This window comes from Corvus hawaiiensis, chromosome 9 (assembly GCF_020740725.1).
Source record: "Corvus hawaiiensis isolate bCorHaw1 chromosome 9, bCorHaw1.pri.cur, whole genome shotgun sequence".
Lineage (NCBI taxonomy): Eukaryota > Metazoa > Chordata > Aves > Passeriformes > Corvidae > Corvus > Corvus hawaiiensis.
Window position 1 is genome coordinate 7833960 of NC_063221.1, and position 24499 is coordinate 7858458.

A 24499-nucleotide genomic window follows, 5' to 3' on the forward strand; every position below is an offset into this window, starting at 1 on the left:
GAAAAAAAGCTAGCAAAGAGGGGATTCGTTTTGGCACGTGTTCTAAAGAGTGGAAGTTGTTAAGGATGTAGCCCTAGAGTGGTTCTTGTGCACTGTCAGAATATTCTCAAGGAGCTCATGAACAGAGGAGCTTGCCTGAACATTATTTCAAAGCAACTTCTAACAAATTTCCAAAATAAAACCTCAGATGTAATTATTTGTTATTTAAGGATTAACTTAGGAATAAGGGCTTTGGAAAAACAAGTTATGTATAAGAATTTTTACTTATTTGCAGTTTAAAGATGCAAAAAAGTATGATGTGGAGGGAAATCCACTGCTCAAAGTTGTGGTTCCTTGGGAAGAATGCTGAAAAAAGGTGTCACTTCCTCTGTGAAGAAATATTAATTATTTCAGTAGGGCTTGGAAATTGTGGTAAAGGAGCAGGAAATGGAAGTTTTGAGATTCCTTGAATTATTCACAGCAAGAGTGGCTTAACTTTTTTTTCTTAATCTGTCCTGCCCTCTTCCACTGTCCAAGTCTGCATGGGGTGGGTGGGAAGGGTTGAAAATATGCCACCTGTTCAATGAGGCTTTGTAATAAAGTGTAGGGGCTTTTGGAGTAAGTATTAAAGGGAAAGGGAAAAATGACATAGTGAAAAGATGGGTATTGGCTGTAAATGGCTGCAACTTCTGTTCATCTGTCGGGAATCTGGTCTGTTTTCATGTACTTACTGATTTTCTTTCATCAGCTTCCTAAAAGAGGAAGCATTTTGCACCAACTTATCACTGGGACTGACTTCAGGAGTCAACTCCGGGTCACCTCAGCTGTTTCTGGTAACTTCCCCCAGACAGCACCTGCAGAGGAGCAGATTCTGAGCCCGGCTCAGCCTGCACTGGAGTCAGACGTGTCAGCAGTTGTCAGGCTGCTTCTGTAGCCCCACCGTGGATTTGTCTTTTGCCCCCCTTTTCTCAGCCTAACACAGCAGCCACTACTCAGGATGCCACCAAGGAGGCCACTCCCTATGTCACTTTGGGTGTGGGAAGAAGGGGTTTGCTGATATTTTTGTCTTTTCAGGCTTCTGCTGAATAGTGTGATTCAGTTGAGCAAGAAACAGTGGTGCTTGTGACAGTATGCTAAGTGTGTTTGTAATTTTTTAAGGGACTGTTTGTGTTCCTAACCATTAACAGATGCCTTTACAGAGAGCTGCTCTGGTCTGGATAAGCTGATCTAAATTAGCTGTTAAGAAGCCTGGTGAATAGCTGTAATTTTTTTGGTTAAAAAGACTTCTGACAGGTAAGACAGGTCATGTTAACCTTCTGTATTCAGAGAAGAGTGCTACCTACCAACCTGCTGTTGGAATCCTGTACTTTGATAGCAGGTACACAGCTTGTTTCTGCAAGATTTTGCTTTAATTTATTCCCTTATCTTGTGCTCAAATAGGCAGTGATTCAATTTTGTGAGCTTTGAAGTTTTCTCATTCTTCCAAATAATGGAAATTTCTTTAATAAATGGTTTTGCAAATCTTAAAAATAAGTCTCATTTGGCATCTGCAAGTTGAAAAGCTAATTGGGTGAAAGCACTTACATTGTTCTGTTCCCAGAAATAATGAAAACGCATATCATTACGATGCTCTCATTAATTCTATAGAAACTGTTTTTGGGGTTTTTTTCTGGTCCTGGCTTCCTTCCAGAACTTCCAAACTCCTGCCTCAATTAAAAATTCACAATTTGTAAAGTTTCTTAACCAACTGCATGAAACCGGAAAATCAAAAATCTGTCTTGCAAAAAATTTGCTTAATGCTTAGTGACAAAGAAGTCAGAAGAGACTTGTAAAGTCATTGTCAGGCTAAGAAGAAATAAAATAGCCTGCTCTAGGAGTGACCTGCAAAGAAATCTGGGATGTTAGGTTTTCAGAAAAGAATACATTTTTAGTTGAAATGTTTGATAATCTAGTGAAACGTCTAAACTGTAATCTATGTCTAAGGATTATCAGCACATGGCCAGAATAGCTGTGTTGGGTTAGTGCATCGGCTTTGTGCAGTGCTCGTTCTGACTTAGATGGGACATTCACTGTCAGTCTCTTTACTGGAATGTCTTGAAAAATCCTTTCTGGCAAAGCAAGTTGGATGATTTGAAAATGGGCTGGCTGGCACTTGAAGGAATGCTTCTAATACAGTTACTGGTAGTTAACTCCTCATTTGCACTTGAGCTGTGGTTGTGGTGTTAAGTTTCTCTCCACTGGTCTGGTTCATATAGAACAAATGAGTAAATGAACTGGACATTTGCAGTACCAGTGGAGGCTGTGCTGTATTTACCTGGTCAGTATATTCCATGGTGTGGTGTTCTCATAGCCTACAGTTTGTAGTCTTTTCGGCCTCTGGGAGCTTTTTATTCATGTGTCAGCGAGAAATAAGATTTGTTTTGCATTGCTGCCTTGCTGTGCCTCAACCCAAACTGGGAATTGCTCTGAAAAGAACTGGAAACTTGTTGGACAAGTCTGATGGTCATTTCTCTTGGAGTCTGCAAGCAGACATGTGGAGAACTATTTCATTAAGCATGGTTCCACATCACCTCCATCATCAGTGGGAAGCTCTCTGGGACAAAGGCAGCCTTACAAAACTGTGACTGTAAATACAGAATAAGATATGCTGGATGAGTGTTGAGGCTGGTGTGCTTCTACCAGGATCAGTGGACCATTCCAGTAGACAGGAATGCTGAACCCAAGTGTGCATTTGGTCTAATGGCACATCCAGGGTTTCTGATTCTCACGATTTTGTGATGCCTGTGCAATCAGGTTCACAGCTTCAGCCTTTAAGTCCATTCTCTTTAGTATTTGAATGTAAGCCAGTTGCATCCGTCTGTTAGCCTAAAGAACTACTCCTCATGTTACAAAGAAGTTTGAGAAAAATTACCAAAGTAAGTTTTCTTTACTCAGAAGCCAAATTCAAGTCACTTCTATCTACGTGTTTTAAGCCAGTCATCAATTTTTTTTTGGCTAAGGATTTGATCCTCAAGGCTTAGTGTGGACATCATGTGTTTCACTTCTTCAAGGTACTTGACTACCCGAGTAAGTATGGGAGAGGATTTCTATAGGAGTCTTAGTTGCTTAAAAGTGCTGCTGTTTTAGGTGGCAGATGTTGGGTTTTCAGTTCAGAATAGTAGAAGAGCTTTCGTTAAAACTCTCTGGTGATACTTGTACCATTTTTATTTATTATCTAACCTCTGTAAATTCAAAGAATTGCCAGACACCAAATTCACTGAAGGGACTTCATTAACTTGACCTAGTTTGATACTCCACTTTGATAATTGATATTTTTTAAAATCAATTTTTATTTTAATTGTAGTTATCATTAAAATACAAATAACAGTAATTATAAAGTAAAGTAATTATACAGCTAAAGCAGACAGAGGTATTACATCTTCTGCATGTGCAGTAGTTGAGAACTGAATATTTTTAGGGAGGAGCTTACTAATTTCAAGGTTTTAAGAATAGCTGTATTTATGCTTGAGTGCATCTCTGCATTATCTCCTTACTTCCTTGTAAAAGGCAGAAGTAAATGTTAGCTGTGTTGGTGAACAGCTTCCCTTATCCAGAAAGCTGGAGACCAAAATACGGGCCATTGGTGTAAAACATGGAAGAAAGTGACAAACATTGAAAGCACTGAATTCCTGGGTAACTGCATTGTTGTAGGTGATATTTAGATAGTACCTGTCAGAATATTGAACGCCTTTATTTGATGCTCTGAATATAAATATGCAGAAATATTAGACTAAATTAAATGAAAACTGCCCTGTATCCCCCCCCGAGTTCTTAAATAGCTGCACTGGCATCATTCTGCCTGTGAGGGGAGGGAACTGTAATCTCTCAGTTACCTGAGGTTGCTTAAAAAGGAGAAGATTTCATAAGCAGTACAAGTATCAGAAATTATCTTAGCTGAAAGAAAGCAGCTGTGGGACACATGAAAATATTCCATGCATTTTTGACAATTTTATTGCCAGTGTGAGTTTAACCTGTCTGTGGCTTTTTAATCCCTTGTTATATGGACACATTTAAGTCATGCTGATTCTGATTGATTCTACTGACCAGGCTTCTTCTGGCAGGGCTGTTCCGCAGGATTATGGTTTCTGTGCATGTCCAGTGAAATATTCATGCACATATAGTTAAATGTATATTAAAATCTATGGAAAGAGACAAATTTGAGGTTTGCTGTAGTTGGATCTGTGGGGTTTTTAATTATTTTTTCTTCTCAAGAAAGCACTGGGAAAAAAAATGAATAGAACTGAGAGATTTTTTTTTTCCTGCAGTATGTGTCCTAAAAGTTTGGTTAGTGCTATGTTAGTCTTAAAATGCTCCTAACAAAAATCCCCTGAGCTGTTGTGGTTCATGGCTGGTTTTCCTGTTGGCAAGCCAGGTTTTAGGTGATCGGTATTTCTCCCAAAAAAATCAGTTCAGCAAGTTGCCTTGCAGGCTTTCTAAGGCAGCAGATTTGCTTTCTCCATAGATTGCTGGTTCAAAGTAATATGTGCTTTGTGGTGAAGTTAGTTTCTGTGTAGACTTTTTTTGTGGGTGGCTAATTTGGGTTGTTTTTCATTGCTTAGCTTAGTAGCTCTATTTAGACTGTTGTTGGATGTCTGTTAGAATGGATGCAGACATACTTGTGGATGCTCATTTCTGGCATCCACAAACTCCATTTTTAAAAGATGCATCTGTGGGATAATGCCCTAAAATGGCTGTCTTCTGACATGGTCTGTTTTCCACCTGACATACTTAGTCTCGGTACTGTTTTGGAATGACTTTCTTAGGCTTTAAAGAGAAGTTATTTGAAGAATGATTGCACTAGCAGAGCCTGCTTTGCTACAGCTTTGTCTCAGGATGGATTGTCTTGGTTCTAGTGAGCAGAACTAATTTTGATTTTTTTTCCATTTGGGGGCTGTTAACTCCTCTGTAGGTTGTGCCTGTCCTACAGTTCTCCCACTGAGGTGATGGGTGCAAAGAAGGTAGTGATTAAAGAGTTTTCCTACTCTGCTTCCAGTCTCCATGGATTCTATAGAGTCAATGCAATCAGTGCATTGTGTACCCTCTTTCAAGCTCTGCTGAGAAGCAGTGAGCCCAAAATCTAGGTATTAGTTATGCTTTCTAAGGAAACAAAACTTGGTGTAGATTTTGTTCAAGAATGAATTGTAGTGAGATCTACCCAGAACTCTTTAAAGATTTGAAGAGCCGTGATGGAGGTACATGAAAAACAAGCTTGAAGTTCCCAAAGTTTTCCTGCAATTTTCAGCCTGCTTAGCAGGAATCTGCTTGATAATGAACCTTGCTACAAATGGCACTTGGAGGGAAGGGAAATCCTGACTTGAGAGGCTTTATTAGATACTTAGATTTGACAGAGACTTCTTTGCTACCCAAGCATTCCTTGAGGTTCTCCAAGCTTATTTTCATGTCATATTAACCTGACTAGTGCTGAAGTTCTTAAGAATTCTTAATAGTGGGCTAAATGGCCAAAACGTTCATTTGTTTTGTTGTTACATTTTTGTAAATAAAAATTTGGCTGAAAGTGTTGGTCCCAGCGTGGTACTTTGGGCACTACAAAGTTGAAATTGTAAGGTCATCAATAAGAGGTTGTTGATGTGTATTGTCTATAAACATCCATGTCAGAGAAGTGAAGTCAGTATGTTTAATTGTAACTCCATTATTTATTTGTGTGCAGCCTTCTCTGTGCAAAACCACATCCAAAACCCATATATTCAGTAATTGCACAGTATTGTGGAATGTGATTTTAAATAGAGTTCCTTGATAATGGGTTACAAAAAGCATGAAGAAGGCTTTCCTGGGTTCCAAGTACTTTGACTACAGTATCTTCTGTTTCTTTGTTTTAAATCTGCATTATATTTCTGTAATTGATTTAAACTGGTGTCTTTTCTGAAGATCACACAGTTGTTTTTCAAAAATTAGTATCTAGCTGGAGATTATGCCCAGGTTTTTCAGTAGCAGGCAACTTCAGTTCTAGAATCTAAATCTGCCAGACTTACAGTTGAAATTAAATCTTTCTGTGTGAAATTTTTAATGCCACATTTTTGCATGCAGTGAAATTTTTTTGAAATTACTAACAATGATTTGGGCGCATCTGCCTCCAACACCTATTGAATATGTGGTAAAAACCGTTTAATTTTGTTGTTTGGGGTTTTTTTAGTTTTGTGTTTGTTTGGGGGGGGCCGGGGGGGGGAGGGGGGGGGTGTTGGTTTGGGGGTTTTTTTTAGTTGTATTTGGTTCCAGGATTTACCAGAACCACATTGTTCAGTATCCCAGAAACAAAGCTATTCTTAGAAAAGTGAAGTTATGGCTGGATACAAATAACAGATTTGTGTATGATGGTTTTTATCCTTTAACCACTTTCAGTGTGCTTAAAATAGTGTACAAAAATTCTTCCTGGATTGGTTTCTTGGTTTCTGTTTGAGAGAGGTGCTAATGTGTCCCAGTTATGAGTAAACTTCCATGTAGTATTTTTTGTGATGTTTCCCACTTCACAGATGGGCATTTGAGGCACTGAGAGAGTTCAAGGTTCTAGGAGATATCTTCAGCTGGTTTGAGTCTTGAGTGATGGTGCTCTTTGCCTGAAGTCATTCCAGTTCATCTTTCTCCGTATTTGGCCAAAGTACAGCCCTTGGGATAGAGGTGACAGGGACTAGATATCCTTGCTGCATTGAATAGGAATTGTGAGAATTATTCCAGTATTTGCTTAATGTTTTTAAGACTTCAAAGCCCTGGGAAACTCCTGTACAGGCTACCTGTTCTGATTGTGTGCTTGTAGGCTAAGTAGGGGTGGGGGTTTAAGATGAAAGGATTGTATTAAAGCTAACTGTAACACTGCTGGTGAAGTCTCTTGACATGTTAGGCTTGTGTAAAAAAATTCAGACTTTTTTTGTCTAGGTAGGGGTTTAAAAATGCAGTGTGTAAAAATATGGATTGAGGGAGTTTGTCATCTGGTCAGACAAGAGTTTCTGAGTTAAGTTGTTAAATGTTTTATTCTTCTTACCCTTCAGTCCTCAAAAGTGACCTCAAAACATGTAATATTTTACCTTGTTTAATCATGTAAGACTTTTTTCTGAAGCAGAGGTGACACCTTTTTGAGTCTGCAGTTGGCTCTGATGGAACACTGTGCAAAGTTCACAGACATAATAAATTGTATCATTGAATTCTAAACAAGTCATTTAGATGAGTTCTGAAATTATCAGGAGAGCTAGGAACTTAGTGGAAAAGGCCTGTGTGAGATGTGTGGGGGTTTTACTATTACTTTAAAGACATGTTTTTGCAGTCTGGAATATACTGCATTCAGTTTGTTCTTGTACCAGCTCTAAATGTCTGAGAGGGTACAAAGGGAGACCAGGATATCTAGAATTTGTGGCAGCTACTTTGTGTGCTATTTTCTGTACACAAGCTTCTGAGTTCCTTGCAGAATCTAAATAAGTCAACCAGTTGGAGTCTGAAAAAATAATCTGGTACAGAAATTACAGTAATAATTTTAACCCTAAAATCTTAAGGCCATGGTGAAGGTCAGTTAACTTATTTGATAACGTTGCAGGGCAGCTAAAAGGTAAATGTTTGCTCCAGAATCCTGGGAGCATTATGCTTTCTGTAATTGTGCGTAATTGTAGCTGTAATCAGTCAGAATGAACAGCTGACTTGCTTAAATTTCTTAATAGTGCAGTGAACCCTGCCGAGTGCCATTATGGCTTGTACTGTTCCCTGTTCTTCTGTTGGCTGTCACTGTGCTTACTTAGCTTGGGTGAGTGCTTCTGACATCTTTTGTGTGTTTTCAGAGGTGCACACAGCTGCCTTGTGTTATTCACAGCACAGAGCCTAAACCTAGTCCACAGCAGCACTTCACTTCTAAAAAATTGACTAATAATAACAAAATATATAAATGTTGGGCAAATTGAGAATCACGTGGGGAGGAAAGTACTTGCCAGTGTATTGTATACACAAGTTAAATGTGTCCTGTGTTGAAACACCTTGTAGGTGGTTCTACTGAGGGAGTGATTGCAATGCTCAAGTATGGGAATGCAGCATATACAACTAAAGCTTGAATGAAAAGGCAGAGGTTTGGAGCTGGGTAGTTTTACATGGCTCAAAATCATGCAACTATCTCTGCCTGTGTGTTGTTAGATGGCGCTGAGTGCTTGTTTAATGTGTGACTTGGCAGGTATGTTCGTAGAAGGCCACATGGGCTCTTCATAGGGAGGATTTGTCATCCCTGGCTTGAGTACCTGGTCTAAAGTCTTAATTTTGCAAGAATATCTTCTTTGGCAACCAGTATCAGGTCTAAATGTAGTTAAATATATATATATATTATATTACTGAATATATTGACCTGCCTAATTGAAATTATTTATTTTGTGCAAATCAGATTACCAAGGAATGTGCAGTTTTAATCATTGTAAAATACTCAGTTTATTTTTCTGTGTAGTATAAGTTTGGAAAAACTTGTCAAACTATGAGTTTTAATAGTATAAAAAACATAGAGCTCAATAGTAATGAGCAGACTAATTTTTGTAAATTTAACATAAAAAGGTATTTTTGGGGAATGTGTTCACTGTCTTCTGTTCTTGAAGCTGTCAAACGTTTTAGAAAGAACGGTTGTTACAGTTAAGATCTGCCCAAGTATGAAGTCTGTCTTGCTCTGTAAAGAGTGTTATGATTAAGATTTTCCGTGTTTCATCTCTACCAGAGGGGCAGGCTTTGGAAAATATGATCAAAGATTATCTTAAACCACCTCAAATTGCTTTCTGCTCTGTCTGCATTGTTAGGGCTTTGCTGCTGTTGAGAATTTTTTTGTTAAAAAAATGACCCAAGTTGTCTTTTGTTTGTTTGTTTTGTTTGCCAGCTTTTAGACTTTTCACCATTGTGAAGCTACTTCTTGTTTACAAACTCCTTGGCTGGGATGAGTCTTGGGCTGAAAATTAGAACTCTGTATGAGTTGTTTGCACTTGAAAGAACGTGTGAGCATAGTGATTATAGTGTATGACTTGGTACAGTTATATGCTCACCTGAAACCTGGTTTGTCACCCTGTGCTCCTGGCACTTATCTGCCCAGCGCCTTCTCCGACACTCCCGAATGATTGCGGTGGACTCTTTATGATAAATACCGAGGCTGGGAGCAGAGAGTAACAGAGGAGTCAAAGGGACAGAGTCTGCCAGGTTCTTTCACAGACATTTTACTGAACACCTTATGGTAAACTGAGTCTCCGTATAGAAGAAAAGGCTGATGCAGAGCCTCATGTCTGATCTAGACTCCAGTCACACACGTGGCTGTTAGGCCATGCCTCATCTATCCAAAAAAAACTACACTGGGGCTGCAAGGTTTCACTGGGAGCCAAAGCTCACTACTCAAATATCTTTACAGGAAAAAACCCACCCAGTCTGATACATGAATTTAGGCAAGCTTATCTTTGGAGTTATCAGCTGAGCAGATTTGAAACAACCATTCCCTCTCCAGGCTGCCCCGATACTTATTTGCAATTCAACATGTCAAGCTTTGCCCATCGGTATTATTCATGGCCAGACTACTGCTTTCAGCCTGTCTGGAGACCTGAATCCAGGCAGACACATTTATCAAGCTGAGTCTAGATAAGTGCCAGGAGCACAGGGTGGCAATCCAGGTTTCAGGTGAGCGTATAACTGTACCAAGTCATACACTATAATCACTATGCTCACACGTTCTTTCAAGTGCAAACAACTCATACAGAGTTTTAATTTTCAGCCCAAGTCTCTGATCTGCTTGGTGGGTTGGGTCGCCCTGCTCCCATCCCATATTTCATATTTTTGGATGACACAAAGAGTAACTAACTGTTGGTGTAACACTTGCTGTTGAAATAGCCAAATGCTGACTAATCTGGAAGAAGAATCTGGGAGTTGCTGTCTTTATGTGAGGGGAGAATGTATTTCTTAGCTATGTATATGTGGCCCCATACAAGGCTGGAGATTGTCCCCTTTGCAGCAGTCTGCATGGATTGTAATAGAATAGCTTCTGGCCCAAGTTACGCTGAAGCTGAACCATCCCAAGGTTATTTGCCATCTTAATTTCTTTTCAGTCATGGCTTGTAAATTGAAGTAGAAGGCAGAGGAGGATGAGAACGTTATCATACCTATGTAAGTGAAATTTCCATGGTCTTTTGACATTGCTTAATGTCTGTCATGACCAAGTAAGTGCTTTGTTCTTTAGACTGCTTGTCATTGCAGACTCTTCTTTAATCCATGAGCACCTCACATGTGAATCAGGTTCCCTTTGAAGATCTGCAGCTCTGAGTTTGACATGGGAGTTTGATCACTGAAGAGTTTGAGCAGGATGTCTTGATTCTTGCTGCCTGCTTTTAGAATGAAACGCAAGTTTTGAGCATATATAACTATTCTGGAATTCAAATGGAAATATATTTAAAAACTGTTGTTGTAAAGAGGGTAGCAGGATTTTTGACTAAGATAAATCAACTGTATAATAATGTTCTGTTTGAGTGAATGCTCACTTGTGTTCCTGCCTGGTGATGAGCAGTGGCGCTGCAAGTTCCTTCCAAGAACTTCTAGCGAATTATCACTGTTAATAACTGGGTTGTTTTTCTCAAGGCCTGTTATTCTGGGGGAAGGAGGGAGGAGACGGATGACCCGCTCCAACAGCCCTGTAATTTACTGCTGCAGGAAGAATTGGTTTAAGGAATTCTCACTCTCCCTCTCTGAGCATACTGTGTTCTGGTTTTGACAAACAAAAAATTCTCACTCTGTGTATTTAGTTTCTCTGGCTGCTGTGTTCGTGATGATTTTGGGGGGGGAAGCAAATTCCAGAAATACTGTACTGCAGTAAGTGTTAATTGTGTTTCAGTACTTGGCTTCAGCAGTACATGAAGTCATTGAGCTTCCCCAGTGGGGAAGGAGCTGCTGGTGGAAATTCTGTGTGTTTGTGGGGTTTGGGATTGGGTTTTTATTATTCATTTTCTAGTGAAGTCATGGATGGTATTTACTACTTTAACAGTGATGTTAATTAAGTGCTGACCCTCCTGATTTTGTCACATTCAAATTAAAGAGATGGAAATACTTGAAAATTCCTGGTGTTACGTAAGGATAAGGTTTCTGGAGTTAATGCATTCCTTGGCTTCCTGCAGTATGCTTAAATGAAACAGTGCTAATGGTGTTAAATATGCTGTCCACTTCTGCCCTGTGAAGTCTTGACTTAAGTGTTGGCTCATATTCAAATTGCTTTTCTGTTGTTTTTCGTTACAGGCAGATTTTGAGGAGTGAACGGGAGGTACCAGACTCGATGAGTTTCCAGCGAAATGTCGGAAAAGTCAGGCCAGAGTACAAAAGCAAAGGATGGAAAAACAAAGTATGCAACACTCAGTCTGTTTAATACTTACAAGGGAAAGTCACTGGAAACTCAGAAAACCACAGGTGAGTAAGCTCTCTTTAGGGTTGCATTCTTTCAGTTTCATCGTTCCTGCAGTGCTAATTAAGAGTGCAGAGTATATGAGCACTTAACCACAGCATGGTTTTTCATAACTGCTTGGTACAGCAGTGAAGTGGAAGGATTGTTGAAGGCAGCATTCCTTGTAGTTTCTGGTTAGCTGTAAACAAGCGTATCAGTTCAGAGAGACAGTGCTTGCAGTCTAGTAGGAAGTAGAATGTGGATAAATAAAGACGTGCCATTCCCCAGCTGTGCATTTTACTGCACTAACATTTGCCATACTGGAAGTGTTTGATTAAGGAGAAGGCAAGGCTCACTTCAGCTCAGGGGCTTTGATTTTTGGACAACCACTGAATAAAAATTATACCGCTATCTCAAATAAGGTGATAGTGAGCCTGCTTTTTCATGAGTCATTAAATGGAGAAGGAGGGGGAAATGATGTTCTGAAGGTTTTGAACTTGACTTGACATAACTGCCTAAATCATGTGTAAAAGAGAAAAAGTGTGCCTAAGCTTGTTAAAGTTTGCCACAATATTCTTTTTAAAGGTTGAAACTGAGCTGTTTGTTGTGATACAGCTTATCCAGGGCAGTAACTTGTACTTGTTCCCTCAGTTGGTTACTTGGTAGGTTGAATATCCTGTGGGGTGCATTAGCTTCGTACTTGTGGTCTGGAGTAAATAAAATTTGTAAGAGTGTTTTTGCAAGGTCAGCATCTGCCAGCTAAATTTGCAGCAAAAAAGAAATGCGCTGGATCCATAGAGGTATTCCTGTACTCATCAATGTACATTAAGCTCACAGAAGAGCAAGAGAATAATGGTTGACAAAATCTTGGAGGGTATTAAGACAATAATATCACATTTTTAATGGCTTCTTTAGCTTTCTGTCACTGAATGTTGTGTATAAAGGTGGGGCCATATATCCTTTTTAATCTCTCGAACAGGCTAACCATAATGACTCGCTGTTCAAAAAGTACTCCAGTTTTCCCAAACCAAGTGTTTGCAATTCCCTTTTTTAAAAATTAAATTCTGAAGCATTTTAAATTCTTAATTCTTATACTCTTAAATTTTTCTGACTTACAAAACATTATGTAGCTCTGCTTAAAAACTGTCTGCTAAATAGCTTTGTTAACTTGCACTTCCTGTTCTGGTACGCAGTTGCCGCACGCCATGGATTGCAGAGTCTTGGAAAAGTTGCTATTTCCAGGAGGATGCCTCCCCCAGCTAATCTGCCCAGCCTCAAAGCAGAGAACAAAGGCAACGACCCCAATGTGAACATTGTGCCTAAAGACGGCACAGGATGGGCTTCAAAACAAGAACAGCATGAAGAAGAGAAGTAAGTGACCACTGAGCTCTAGCTTGATTTGCTGTGCCATTTCTCTCAGGTTTGCCTACACTAGGGATTGGCAGGGCCTGGGAAGAAATTGGCTGCACTGGACTGTCCTCAGGGTAGTTACCAGAGAGGAAATAGCACCACTGTTAAGTTCTGTGAGGAAGAATCTTGCCAGTAGAGGGCTAGTAAAAAAAAACCTTGCACAAAAAAAGCCCCTCACATTTAAGTTGAAAATGTTCTGCTTATAAATTCTATACAAGGGGAAGAATATTTCTGTGGACGTGTAAGTTTTGATGTCTGTTGAAAGGAAATGCTACAACATGTTTTTGTAAGATCAGTGTCATCACCTTAAATAAAATGCTCTTGCAATTCTAGGTACATGGAAATTCTCTTGAAACCCCAAGGAACACAGCAGGAAAATTAGATAATAGCTTGCAAGTTTGTGAGAGTATGCAAAAATCTACTTAAGTGTAATTGTTGTGATGTATAGCAGAGAAAACTCAAAAATTCTTGGTTTGTAAACATTTGTTTAAATCTCTGCTTTGTTTTCCTAATGGTTCTTAATATTTGCACTTTATTTTTTTTGGCTAGAATGCCATAAATTCTACAGACTTTCAAAATTTTTTTATCTTAGACTCTACGCAGTTAATTCACTCTCCTCCAGTATGTGCTGTGAACAAGACAGAAGTGGTGGCAGTGTTGATGCATTGCTGTATACCTTGTATGATATAACTTTTCCCATGCTCAGTGCAGTTTCATGTGCTAGATTTGTTTCACATTTGTACAACTAAAGAAAGTAGAATGAAAGGATCATAGAATATGCTGAGTTGGAGGAGACCCATCAGGATCATCGAGTCCAACTCATGGCCCTGCAGAGAAAGAAACTAAATAAAAACTGAAACTTTTCAGTTTCTAATTGGGAAGTATTTTAAAGCAGGTTTTTTTTTTTTTTGCCGTGTAAGCTTAAAATTGGATGTGATTCTCACTGCATAATTAGAAGCAAGGTTTAAGTGTTAATTCTTTCCATACAAATTGTTCTGAAAAACACTGGAATGTACAGCCAGTGGTTGTATGTTTGCTAGTGCTTGTGAAAGCAAAATATGAGGTCTAAGAGTTTCCTTTGCCATCTTTCTATCCCTTTATTTCTCTTTGTATATGTTCCTGCATTTAAATATCAAGTTTTGACATCTCTCTAAAAAGCTGTTAGACTTCAGGAATAAAGTGTTTCTGTTTAGCCTTTTATTTTAAGCTTTTGAAGCTACAGATTTACAGTTTTCTGCCCTGTGTTTTGTTTGGTACTTTAACAACATCTCCCTGTACTTCAAGGTCACTTACACTTTGCCCTGTTAAGTCTGTGTTGAGCTGGTAGCTTGTTTGACTAAAACAAGCCTTCCATGGCCATGGGTTAGAAGAACATACCAGTAGTTGATTTTATGTTTAAAAACAAGTAAGAAGCTGTCCCTTATCTTCAACTGGAGGTTGTTTGCCTTTGTATTTTCATATGTTTTACTCTGATAAAGGCCTTGGAGTTCGCATGCAAGTAAAACTAGTGAGGGAAAGATTTGTTCCCAGGAATTGGTATGTAAGCCCAGGCCATGAGTAAATTCTCCTAAATTTCGACCATCTGATGTGTTTGCTCAAATATTAAGACCGTTTGTTTGACTACTGAGGTGTTTCTGTGATATTTCAATGTGCTTGAAATGCTGCAGTTTACATGTGAAGTGTTTTATTGTTCCTCTCAAAAGTGCTGCAGATAAAGGTTACATCTTGATAACAGCTTGCTTTAGTTTAATGGCTTTTCTCTTGTATCATTGCATTGGAGTTCACATGAATGTGTTGTTCCCTGTAATTAGGAAAATTAATTACTCTACTACTTTCTTGAGTTGTCACTCATTTTGTGGGTATTGCCTCAGTCTCTTTCCTGGATAGTGCAGGCTGTTGTGTATTGATTTGATTAATGCAGCTGAGTTCTTTAACTCATCCATACTTGCAGGGCAGTGCTAGGATAACTAAAATTCTAAATGGGTTTGTCTTTGGAACGGGAGAAATGCAAGGAATAGTGTCTTTAACAGTCTTGTTCCTTGTTTCACTTGTGTGTCATATAAGTCACAAATTCCCCAAAGAATGCTTAGAAAATGTGCAGCTGTAAGAAAATGCAAGTGAAAAACAGAAAAGAATGAGAACTGGTTTTTATTTTTTTAGATTGCAATTCTCTCTGGAAACATGAAAATTCCATTTAGTTATTCTTATGACAAGCCTGTGTGTTTCTCCCCAGGAATGATCTTTTTAATGATGTTTACTTCTCTGTCAGTTCTGAGAGCCCTCTATAGTGCTTAGGGTTGATCGCAGCATAACCCAAATGGAACTGATTTCTCAGTGGTGGTCTTCAGAATTTTAGGATCACTTTAGGATCTACTTAAAGCATGTACAGTTGTTTTTTTTAAGTTAACTGGTATGATACTGCGCTACTTCTCTCTTCACTGGTATAATAAAGTGATTCTGGAATACAGAACTTGCTCCATAGTTCCTGTTTTATCAAAAGTTCCTACTGAGGAGCTGGAGGGTTAGGCTTAGTTGATTTTAGACACTAATGCTTTGGGTCTTAAGTTATCTGAATATGCAGATTTCAGAAATAGCCTTTATTGAAAGAAGTTAAACAATGTGACTGAATCGGCAGACTAGAAAGGTCTTATGTATGGGGTTTTTTACACTGGACAAAAAGAGCGCTTACGTCTCTTCATTGTTAAGATGGTGAGACTGAGACCATTCTTAAGACTTAAGGTTCTGGGCTCCAGTTCATGGTACCCATACAATTTTTTGTCATCAGTTCCTTTTACTTAGTAATTTCTGACAGGTATTTGCCTTCTTACTCTCAGTTCATGGTGGTCTTGAAGTGCTTTCCTCTGTTAACTCCCGAGGCAGGAGAACATTAATCCAAGTTACTCCCTTCGATGGTTGTAGATGGATTGTTTTTTTGATTGTGCAATATACTTCTTTAAAAGCTGTAATTCAGTTTGTGCCTGGCTGCATTTTCTGCCCAGCCATTTTCATTCATTCCTCTCCTCTTTGGGAAATGGAATCTTGAAATAATTAGCTAATTTATTCCAATTTTTTAACTGTTACTATAACAACTCCTTTTATGTAAGAAAATACTTTTTCTGAGGAAAAGTAATTTTTGGTTCTTCAGCTGCACAACTCCCTTATTTTATTCCCTTGTTTGCAGTAGCCATCCTGACAATCTTATTCTGTGCTCACCCTCTTGTATTCACAAGTGCTTTTCCTCTAATTCCAGACAGCCAGACGTGCCGCAGACACAGCCAAAACCTGCTGTTCCTGCTCCTCCAGAAGCAGCTCCTGTTGCCAAATCCTGGGCCAACACCAAACCAGGGGGACAAGAAGGTGAGTGCTGCTCAGGGTGGAGGGGTTCTACACTGGATATCAGGCTGAGACTGTGCTGGGAGAGACCCCCACACTCAGCAATCCCTTGAGGCTTGGCCAGGCCAGCTGGGACTGTGGAAAGTTGTGGAAGCAACATTCCTGGCTGGAAAGTGAGCCTGTCCCCAGTCACTCAGATGAGCTGCAGCTGGATTTATCAGCAGGTAGGTCTGACTGACTTTTAGAAGGTCAGTGTAGTCACCTCTTGTGAATTGACAGGGAAGTGGTGGTGGCAATGAAAAATCTTGAACACAGCTGTGGTGAAAAGGGAAAATCACAGTACTTATAGTACAAACAATTTTGGCATGGGAAGGAGAGCTATAAACAGTTGGTGGTCATTCTGATCATAATTTTGGATCATTTTGTGCAAAGTGTGTGTAGATTTGCTTCTGTTTAAACGTGAAACAGCAGTACTTTTCCCTTAATTTTATAGATTCCTTGGTTATTTTAGTATCAAAGTGACAGTGTTTAAGTAGTTTTCTTTCTGGGAAAAAAATTAAAGGTGTGTTTTGAGGGTTATTTAACATAATTGGATGAAAAGATGGAAAATTGTTTCCCATCAGTGTGAATCTTAGCTTGAGTGTTTTCATTACAGATGTAAGATCAGAACTAAATCTTCAGCAGATTTAGTGAGAGGTTAGTTAAAATTCCTGTCTCCATTATGATAAATAACCTGCAGCATGTTTTAGTCCTTGAGTTTTGAGACTTGCAAGCTTTCCCTGGCATAAAATGGAGTTTAGCCTTTCCAGGTGAAGAATTGTGTTCTCTTCTGAATAGGGATCTTATAATAATTGCACAGAGGTAATTTCTTAGACATTATACGGAGTTTGTTAAATCACATATCTAATGATTTTGGCTTTTTTTGCACGGAGTATTAGAAATTACAATTCTAGATTCTCCATTCCTTGCTCTCCTCAATAATGTTCAGTGCTTCATTGTTAAGTGTAGAAACTTTTCTCCTTTAAGCTTTTACAGGATTTCTGTAGAATAAAAAAAAATGAATTAACACTGATGCAAAGTGATCTGCATAGCAACCTTCCTGCAGAAGCTGATAAGATCATCTCCATGACACAGGAAATAGTGATGCGGCTCAGTGGCTTCCATATGCATTTAGCTAATTATTTCATAGTTACCATGGCAGCTCGTGTGCCCAGCCCAGATGGCACCCTCATTTCATTCAATTTATGCAGCACTGGGTTTGCTGTTTCAAGAAGAAGCATTGAATGTGAATTGGCACCAGCTGCTTGCTGTCCTGGGTTTGAAACTCAGGGTACACCTGTTGTGCTTTCCTGAGCTGTAGTTGGCTCTTAGAACTTGTAGTTTTTCCAGCTGCCTCGTGAGCGTTCCAGCAGTCACTCAGTGGCTGCCTCGTGCTCTTGTAAAACTTGAGTGAGGCAAGGCTAAACCTTTCTCTGATCCTCTTGGTGGCCATGGAGAAAGGAAAAGCTTAGGAAATGTAACATGTAAAAATGTGTATTTTTCAGCTCATGCTTCAGCTAAAAGTTGGAGTAGATTACTACCAAAATATCTTAGAATTTTTTAACTTTTCTGAACTGCTGGCTGCCAGTCTGGCTGTTTCGGGTTTGTAGCTTAAACACAGTCAAGCAGATCACTGATGCTATTACTTTGCAGTTAAAATGTTGTTCACTGTGTAGCCCTGAGCAGACAGCATTTTTCAAGATTCATAAAACTCATGAGTGTTGCATGCCACAGGATTTCAGAAGGGGCTCCCTTGCCTGACAGGTCATCTGGTTAGTGGGACTGGTTTTCGTCCTATTGAGCAAGTCACTGGATGTAGGGAACAGCAACAGTCCGTGTCCATTAAGGAAAAAAAAGAAAATGTGATCTGTAGTATGTGAAGTCAGAACGAAAGTTGAAAGATTTCAAGGAAATTTGTAGACACAGGGATTGAGTACTGGTATTTGCTGTCATGCCTGTACAAAGCACAGAGTGAGGACTTTATTCTGTGTTTAACTCTTTAAAAAAAACCCAACCAAATAAAATCCCACTGGGATCTCTGCATTTCTTCTTTTTGAATGATTCTTTCAGAGATTGGAGAGAACAGAAGTTTTCCTTGTTGTTAAAAAAGCCCATCCATCGTTGGGATTGGGGGTTTTGGACACCATATATTCAGAGCCTTTTTTGTGAGTTTGCTCTCTGACATAATCCATGTAGCCTAATACAGTGTCCCTTACAATAGTCAGTAATAAAGACAGGTACAGGAACAGTGTGTTTTTCAGGCTGTTGGAATAGAAATCCCCACTCAGTAAGATTATTGGTGATTTGGCACTAGAATGCTGCTGATCTAATAGGTCACTATACATTATGTGTATTGGGAGGGGAGGAAATTGATGCAAAGCAGATGCCAACAAAACCTTCTGATGAGGAAGACAACCTATGTATTTGGCTTCCATACCATGTACAACAGAAGTCTTAAATTCAAGTCTTGAATTAGGATGTCAAGGGTTTTAGATATCAAAGAATATTACAGTTGTTCTGATACTTTTCTCATAATGTAAAAGCTGTGGCATTTTAAAGTTCTGGGGATTTATTATTAGAACAGTAATTAATCATAAACATGTTTACAATTACATAGTTTCCCATTCTTGGGTGGACTATAGTTTTAAAGTGAAAAGAAGGAAATCTTTGTCTGGAAGGAGTGGGGAAAAGTGTTTACAGAGCTGAGGAACTCCAGGTACTCCCTGGGTTAAGTCTTGTTCCGCTGTTGCTCTCTAATGCTTCTGAATTTTTCTCAGCCTCAACAGCTGGGATAGTTGGTCTAGTAAATTTAACGACTTCGGTAGCAAATGTGAACCCTTTATATTACCAGTGAATTACGGTGCCTTTAACATTTAAATGTTTAACTTTTTTCTTTTAAAGCTGTAATGTTCACTTCTAAAGGATGATCAGGCTTCTATTACTTCCTGAACTTTTTGCCTACAGAAAGTTGTGACTGTGAATATCTTCCTGTGTAGGTCCACCTATTCCAATCAATAGTTATTTCCAGCAAGAATTCCCCAGTCTGCCAGCAGCTGGGGATCAGGAAAAGTCAGGCAAAGATAAGGATGCACCTGAAGATGGCTCAGGACCCAACCTGCGACCGCAGAGTAAGTGTGTGCTACAGATTATTGTGAAATTGCATTGGCTTGTGTGGAACTTATTATTTTTGTACCCTGTACAAAATAAATTGATGAATATGTTGTTTTAATCAGAATACTCCTACGCTGAAGAAATGGATATTTGGGGCTTTATTCTGCTTCACTGTGTTCCTGGTGTGCAGAAAATAGTGTGTTTAATCCTATCACTTCCCATTTTCCCAACCTAGTCAGGACTGTAATTGTGCTCTGAGGAACATTTGTTAGTTGCACAATACTGGCATTTTCTTACTTCCAGCTGCTGATGTCACAGCAGGTAAGATACATCTTTAAAGAACTCTTCTAATATTAGCTAATTACACAAATCATGGTCAGGGCAGGCCTCAAGTGGTTGGTACTCATAAGAGTGCAGCCTGAAAATTCCTGAAGAGGAAGTTCACTCTACAGGATGCCAAAAGACTGGATTGTGCCTTGGCATCTTTAGCTCCTGGATGCAGTGTTCTGACCAGCTGGATCTGTTTCAGCAGATCTAGTGAAAACAACCATAGCAGTGCCGGGTTTACATCTCTCAGGAAAGAAATGTGTATTTCTTCCCCAGATCCCTTTAATGGGAAGGTATTTGGGATTGTGCTTGTTACCAGTGGAAAACAAGATTCCTTTCTCCCTCAAAAGTTTGGTTTTGATGAGGTTCGATGGACCTGTCCTGCGCTGTGGCTGGCACTGTCTTGTGCCAGTGATAGGCACTTTAGAGGGCTTAGGCTCTCAGGGAATCCTTAACTCCTTTCCTTGTTACAGGCCTTGGTTTTCCTTGATTTGTTTGTCAGGTCCTGCAGACCAAGGCCATGTGCCTGTTCATGTCCTCTCTTGATTTTGATCTAAAGAAGAAATTGTCAGGAAATGGGAGAGATGTCCAACACCAAATGAGAGCAGCTATGTGTCTGTTCAGCCTCCTGCAGGCAGTTACAGTTTTGGTCAGCACTGTACATGCTATATTAAGCCCTTCTTTCATGTCTGACAGCAGAAAGCTAAATGAACTTGGCAAGTACTCCCTGTTTAGCAGCTGTGCTTCCCAGCAAAGATAAGTGCAAGAACTGTAATGGATACTTAGGAGCATAGTTTTAACGCTGCTTAAAGGGTTTGTGCCCCTAAAGGAACATTATTTACAGTGCGTGTTTGTGATATTGTTGGTCTCCATTGATCTGAGCACTGCTGCTAAGTTTACTCTGGGGTTTTTTTTGTCCTAACCCATGCTCTGCAGGCAAAAAACTCCTAAAAGAATGGACTGCCTAGCACAAATAACAAGTCATTAAAATCCCTGACTTTTCCTGGATGATTTGCTAGTCCAGCCCTTATCACTTCTATTCCATCCTTATCAGGCAGAGATGCAAACCAGACTCTGCATACCTGTTTTCACTTTGACACATACCTGTGCATTACCCTTCTTTTTGAGCTGCTTGAGAGTTTCCTGGTAGGCCTTTGCTACTTAGGAAGCTTGATCTTTGCCTTGACAGCATCTTCACACTGAGTCAGCAGGGGCCCACTTAGCACAGCTAAATCTGTTTTCTTTCTTGTGCTATAATCAGTATCCTTCCTAAATTGCACTGTGTTTTGGAAGGTAGAATGGGACAGCTAGAGCAGTCCATAAATTTATCTCTGGCCCTTCAGGAACACAGCTGGACCTAGGGCTGAAGAGGATCAAGAAGCAGCTTCTGTTGATTCTCAAGTGGCCACTGCTTGTTTCAGTAGCAGATAAAAACGTGTGTGTGCACAGATCGCTGTGTCACCGACGGCTGCGTGGGAGCAGTGTGTTCTTCACCATCCCTGGCTGTAAATCTCCAGTATAAAGTCTATTCCTGGCTTTTCTTGTGCTGATTCTGTCCATGCAGATGTACTGGTTGGAGGGGTGGGGGTAAAAAGAACAACTCTCTTGTTCTCCAACAGATCAAGACCCTAAGGCTCTGGGACAAGAAGATGCCAGTGCTACACCAGCAGAACAAAATGATGGCCAGAAGGCAGGAGACAAGAGGGATGTGCGGTTGCCCCAGGTCCCTCAGCCCAAGCTGAATGGCCAGCAGCAGCCACCCATCTCATCCCAGTACAGAGCAATGATGCCTCCTTACGTGAGTGATGGTTGCTTGAATGGTTTTTAAGCTGCAGGGACTGATTTTTGGCTAGTGTGATTTTCTTATGTCTCTTCCTTTCCCCTCCATGGAATTCTTATCAGTTCTCCTGGAAGGGCATGATTGAAACCAGCACCTCAGAGGATGTTGGCTACCTGTTGCCACGTGGAGTTTGAACTTGTCAGGAGTTGATTAACACTTCTAGTCACTCTAACCTGGGGACTTGGTGTCACACACTTGTGGTATTAAGCAAACTTTCTTGAGTGAAGAGTCTTGCTTTACTTCCATTACTTCCCTTGATGGTCTCAGTATGCTTAATGCAGTGATACTTTTAAATGAATGGCTCCTGTTTTTAAACCCTTTTTAGATGTTTAATCAGTATCCTAGAATGGCATATCCTCCCTCCATGCAAGGTCCAACAAGATTTCCCAATTCTGAGCCAGGCAGGTAAGAAACCTACAAGTGGTGGTGTTTTGTGTGGGTATGAACTCTGTGACTTAATTAAAAAAAAGAAATAATTTGCACTGAGTATCTTGATGGTGATTATACACTGCATAAGAACTGACACTGGTCAGTCTCCCATGTTTTGCTTGTGTGGAGCAGTGCCATGGAGTGTCTGAAGTTTGAGAGCTCACCTACAAAACTTGAGGCAATTCTGCACAATACAGGGCTTTTGATTGTGAAGAGCAGGAGTCACTTGTGGGAGCACTTTTGAAACTTAAACCGGTATTTGCCCATAAAAGGACTTCTCCATTGTTATAGTGAAAGTAGTCAATTCCTGGTATTTCAAAATTAGTTTTCCACTTTGTGCATTTCTCTGTAGTGGAGGATAGCTGTGCACATGCAAGAGTAATTATTTAAATTCTGGTAGTCACACATGTGCATGCGTGCTCACATTTATACTGTGCTTGAAACAACAGTGCTGTATATTTCAAATAGTCATACAAGTTGACTTTTTATCTGTCATTTGTGGATAAGTAAAGGCAGTGGGTTTTGTTTCTCTCATTTTTTTAGAGGCCCAAGGGGAAGAGGCCCACCCTCGTGGTGCTCAGAACCTATTGAGCGCCCATCCATTCTTAGTGCTAGTGAACTCAAAGAGCTTGATAAATTTGATAATCTAGATGCTGAGGCCGATGAAGGCTGGGCAGGTAAGAACATCAGATTAATGGTCTGTTATTTGTATGCTGAATGTTTCTGAAAGATTAATTGAATATTTGTTTATGCATCAGGTGCTCAGAGTGAAGTGGATTACACCGAGCAGTTAAATTTCAGTGATGATGATGAGCAAGGAAGCAGTCAAAAAGAAAAGGAAAGTGGGTGAGTTGATGTTGCCAATTAGATGTGAAATGTCACTTAACTAGATGTTGGAAAGATTGAATGAAATGAGTGCAAGTACTCATTCCAATAACACTAATTCCAGTAATTTAATACTGTATTCAGTTGCATAACTGCCTGCAGACTCTAGTCAGCTGGGTGTGGAGTAGAAATTGTCCTGGCTAAGAAACACTGAGGCTTGAAGATAAATCACCAAATACCTGTGTGGAGTATGCATTCTGTTTTTCTTATTTCTTTGCACATAGTGATGAACAAACACCATCAAAAGATTCCCAGAGTCCTGATGGCCAGAAGGAAACAGAAGAACAGACAAATGCCAAGTCAGCCACCCAGGTTTCCGCAGCAGCAGCCAAAGGGTCTTACAGCAAAAGCTCTCAGCTTGATCAGGTTTGTGTGCTCTTCTCTTCGGCTCCTGTGGCAACAGCCTCGTCAGGAGAGCTCCGACTGAGGTGTCTTTCCAAACTGTCAGGTCAATTAAGGTTATGAACGTGAGGGAAGGCATTAGCTACTGAAAGCATTATCTGAGCTGTGCTAACTGATCAGGTGCTACGCATGCAACTTAGCTGCCTCTGGTTGCAACACAAAAATAGCATGACTTTGTGTAGTGTGTTCTGCCCCACGCTTGTGAGGGGTGAGAGCTCTTGTGTCAGGCACTGTGGCTTGGCTGACTGGCTCAGTACTCTTGTCTGTCCACCCCTGGAACTGAATGAAGCCATTCTGGTGTTTATCAGGTTGTCCAGTGGATAAATAGCCCACACATTTTACATGGGTGTGGGGATTTTTTTAGTATCATGGTCCACTTTCTGCAGTGCAGCGTAGCTGTAATGTGAGTTCACTTCTCACGCTAATGGATTTTATACAGACCATGTAGAATTCATCAGCTCAGCCATTTTTTGTTTCCTCTAGTAGAGGAATATTGCTATCCACTTCAATTTATGCCTGATACAGCCCTATTTTTGGTTTGGTTTTTTTTTTCCCCAGGAAAAGCGACGGTTGGTTTTGAAAATTTCCCAGAAATATTTTCTCTTGACACCAGTAATAATGAAGATGGGGGATCTGGGATTGATTTTACTTGACTTTCTTTCTGTATTAAAGATCACATTGTTCTTTAAGGTTTGATGCTACATTGAATCTAAAGAAAAATGGTGCAGTAACATAGACTCTGAAATTTGGATGTGTGAATTTTTAAATTGTTCAGCTCTCAGTACATAAAAGTGAAAATGGTTTTGCCCTTGTTTTGCATGCAGATTTGTGTTGAATGCAGATGCCTTATTAGGTGTAGTATCTTAATGCAGTAGAAAACAGTAAATGAAAAATTCATAGTTCAGCTTGGCTGTGGTTATGAGCTTGCTTTACCCTAGTACTGTGTTTGATCCAACAGGATCGAGGTCCACCGCAGCCTTCTATACATGAAAGAGGTGGCCCTGCTCTTCCTCCAAAATCTATTCTACCACCGGTAAGAAAGATTAGAATTGTCCTTATTTCCTTGAGTTTAATTCTTTAATGCTGTGGTGGAGGGATTTAGACTAAGAGAAGTAAAAATATGCTTCACACAATAATAAACCTTTCCTTTAACAAGTAAAATTATCATAATGCCTGGGGCTGGTAGGAATGGAACCTCAACACAGCCATGCTGCCAGTTTTGTAAAACAGCCCCATCTTGTAAGTGCCATGTGAAATGCACAAGAATTTCAAGAGCTTTTTGATATCCAGCCCCACTTGGGAACTGGAGAGGAGCAGTGCTGGAGGGCTGGCTGCCA

At 39.9% G+C, this 24499-nt stretch overlaps 1 protein-coding gene across 14 annotated transcripts in view; it reads left to right on the forward strand.

The window, feature by feature from the left end:
* PRRC2C (proline rich coiled-coil 2C) overlaps positions 1–24499 on the forward strand; it is a 70408-nt gene that overhangs the window by 5107 nt on the left and 40802 nt on the right. For all 14 annotated transcript variants that reach the window (XM_048312961.1, XM_048312971.1, XM_048312957.1 and 11 more), the window contains exons 2-11: positions 11245–11412; positions 12580–12757; positions 16047–16153; positions 19165–19296; positions 21226–21404; positions 21772–21851; positions 22419–22552; positions 22634–22721; positions 22985–23126; positions 24121–24195. In XM_048312961.1, coding sequence (XP_048168918.1) covers positions 11298–11412; positions 12580–12757; positions 16047–16153; positions 19165–19296; positions 21226–21404; positions 21772–21851; positions 22419–22552; positions 22634–22721; positions 22985–23126; positions 24121–24195 — 1230 coding nt within the window. In that variant the 5' untranslated portion in view covers positions 11245–11297. The remainder of the gene's footprint in view (positions 1–11244; positions 11413–12579; positions 12758–16046; positions 16154–19164; positions 19297–21225; positions 21405–21771; positions 21852–22418; positions 22553–22633; positions 22722–22984; positions 23127–24120; positions 24196–24499) is intronic.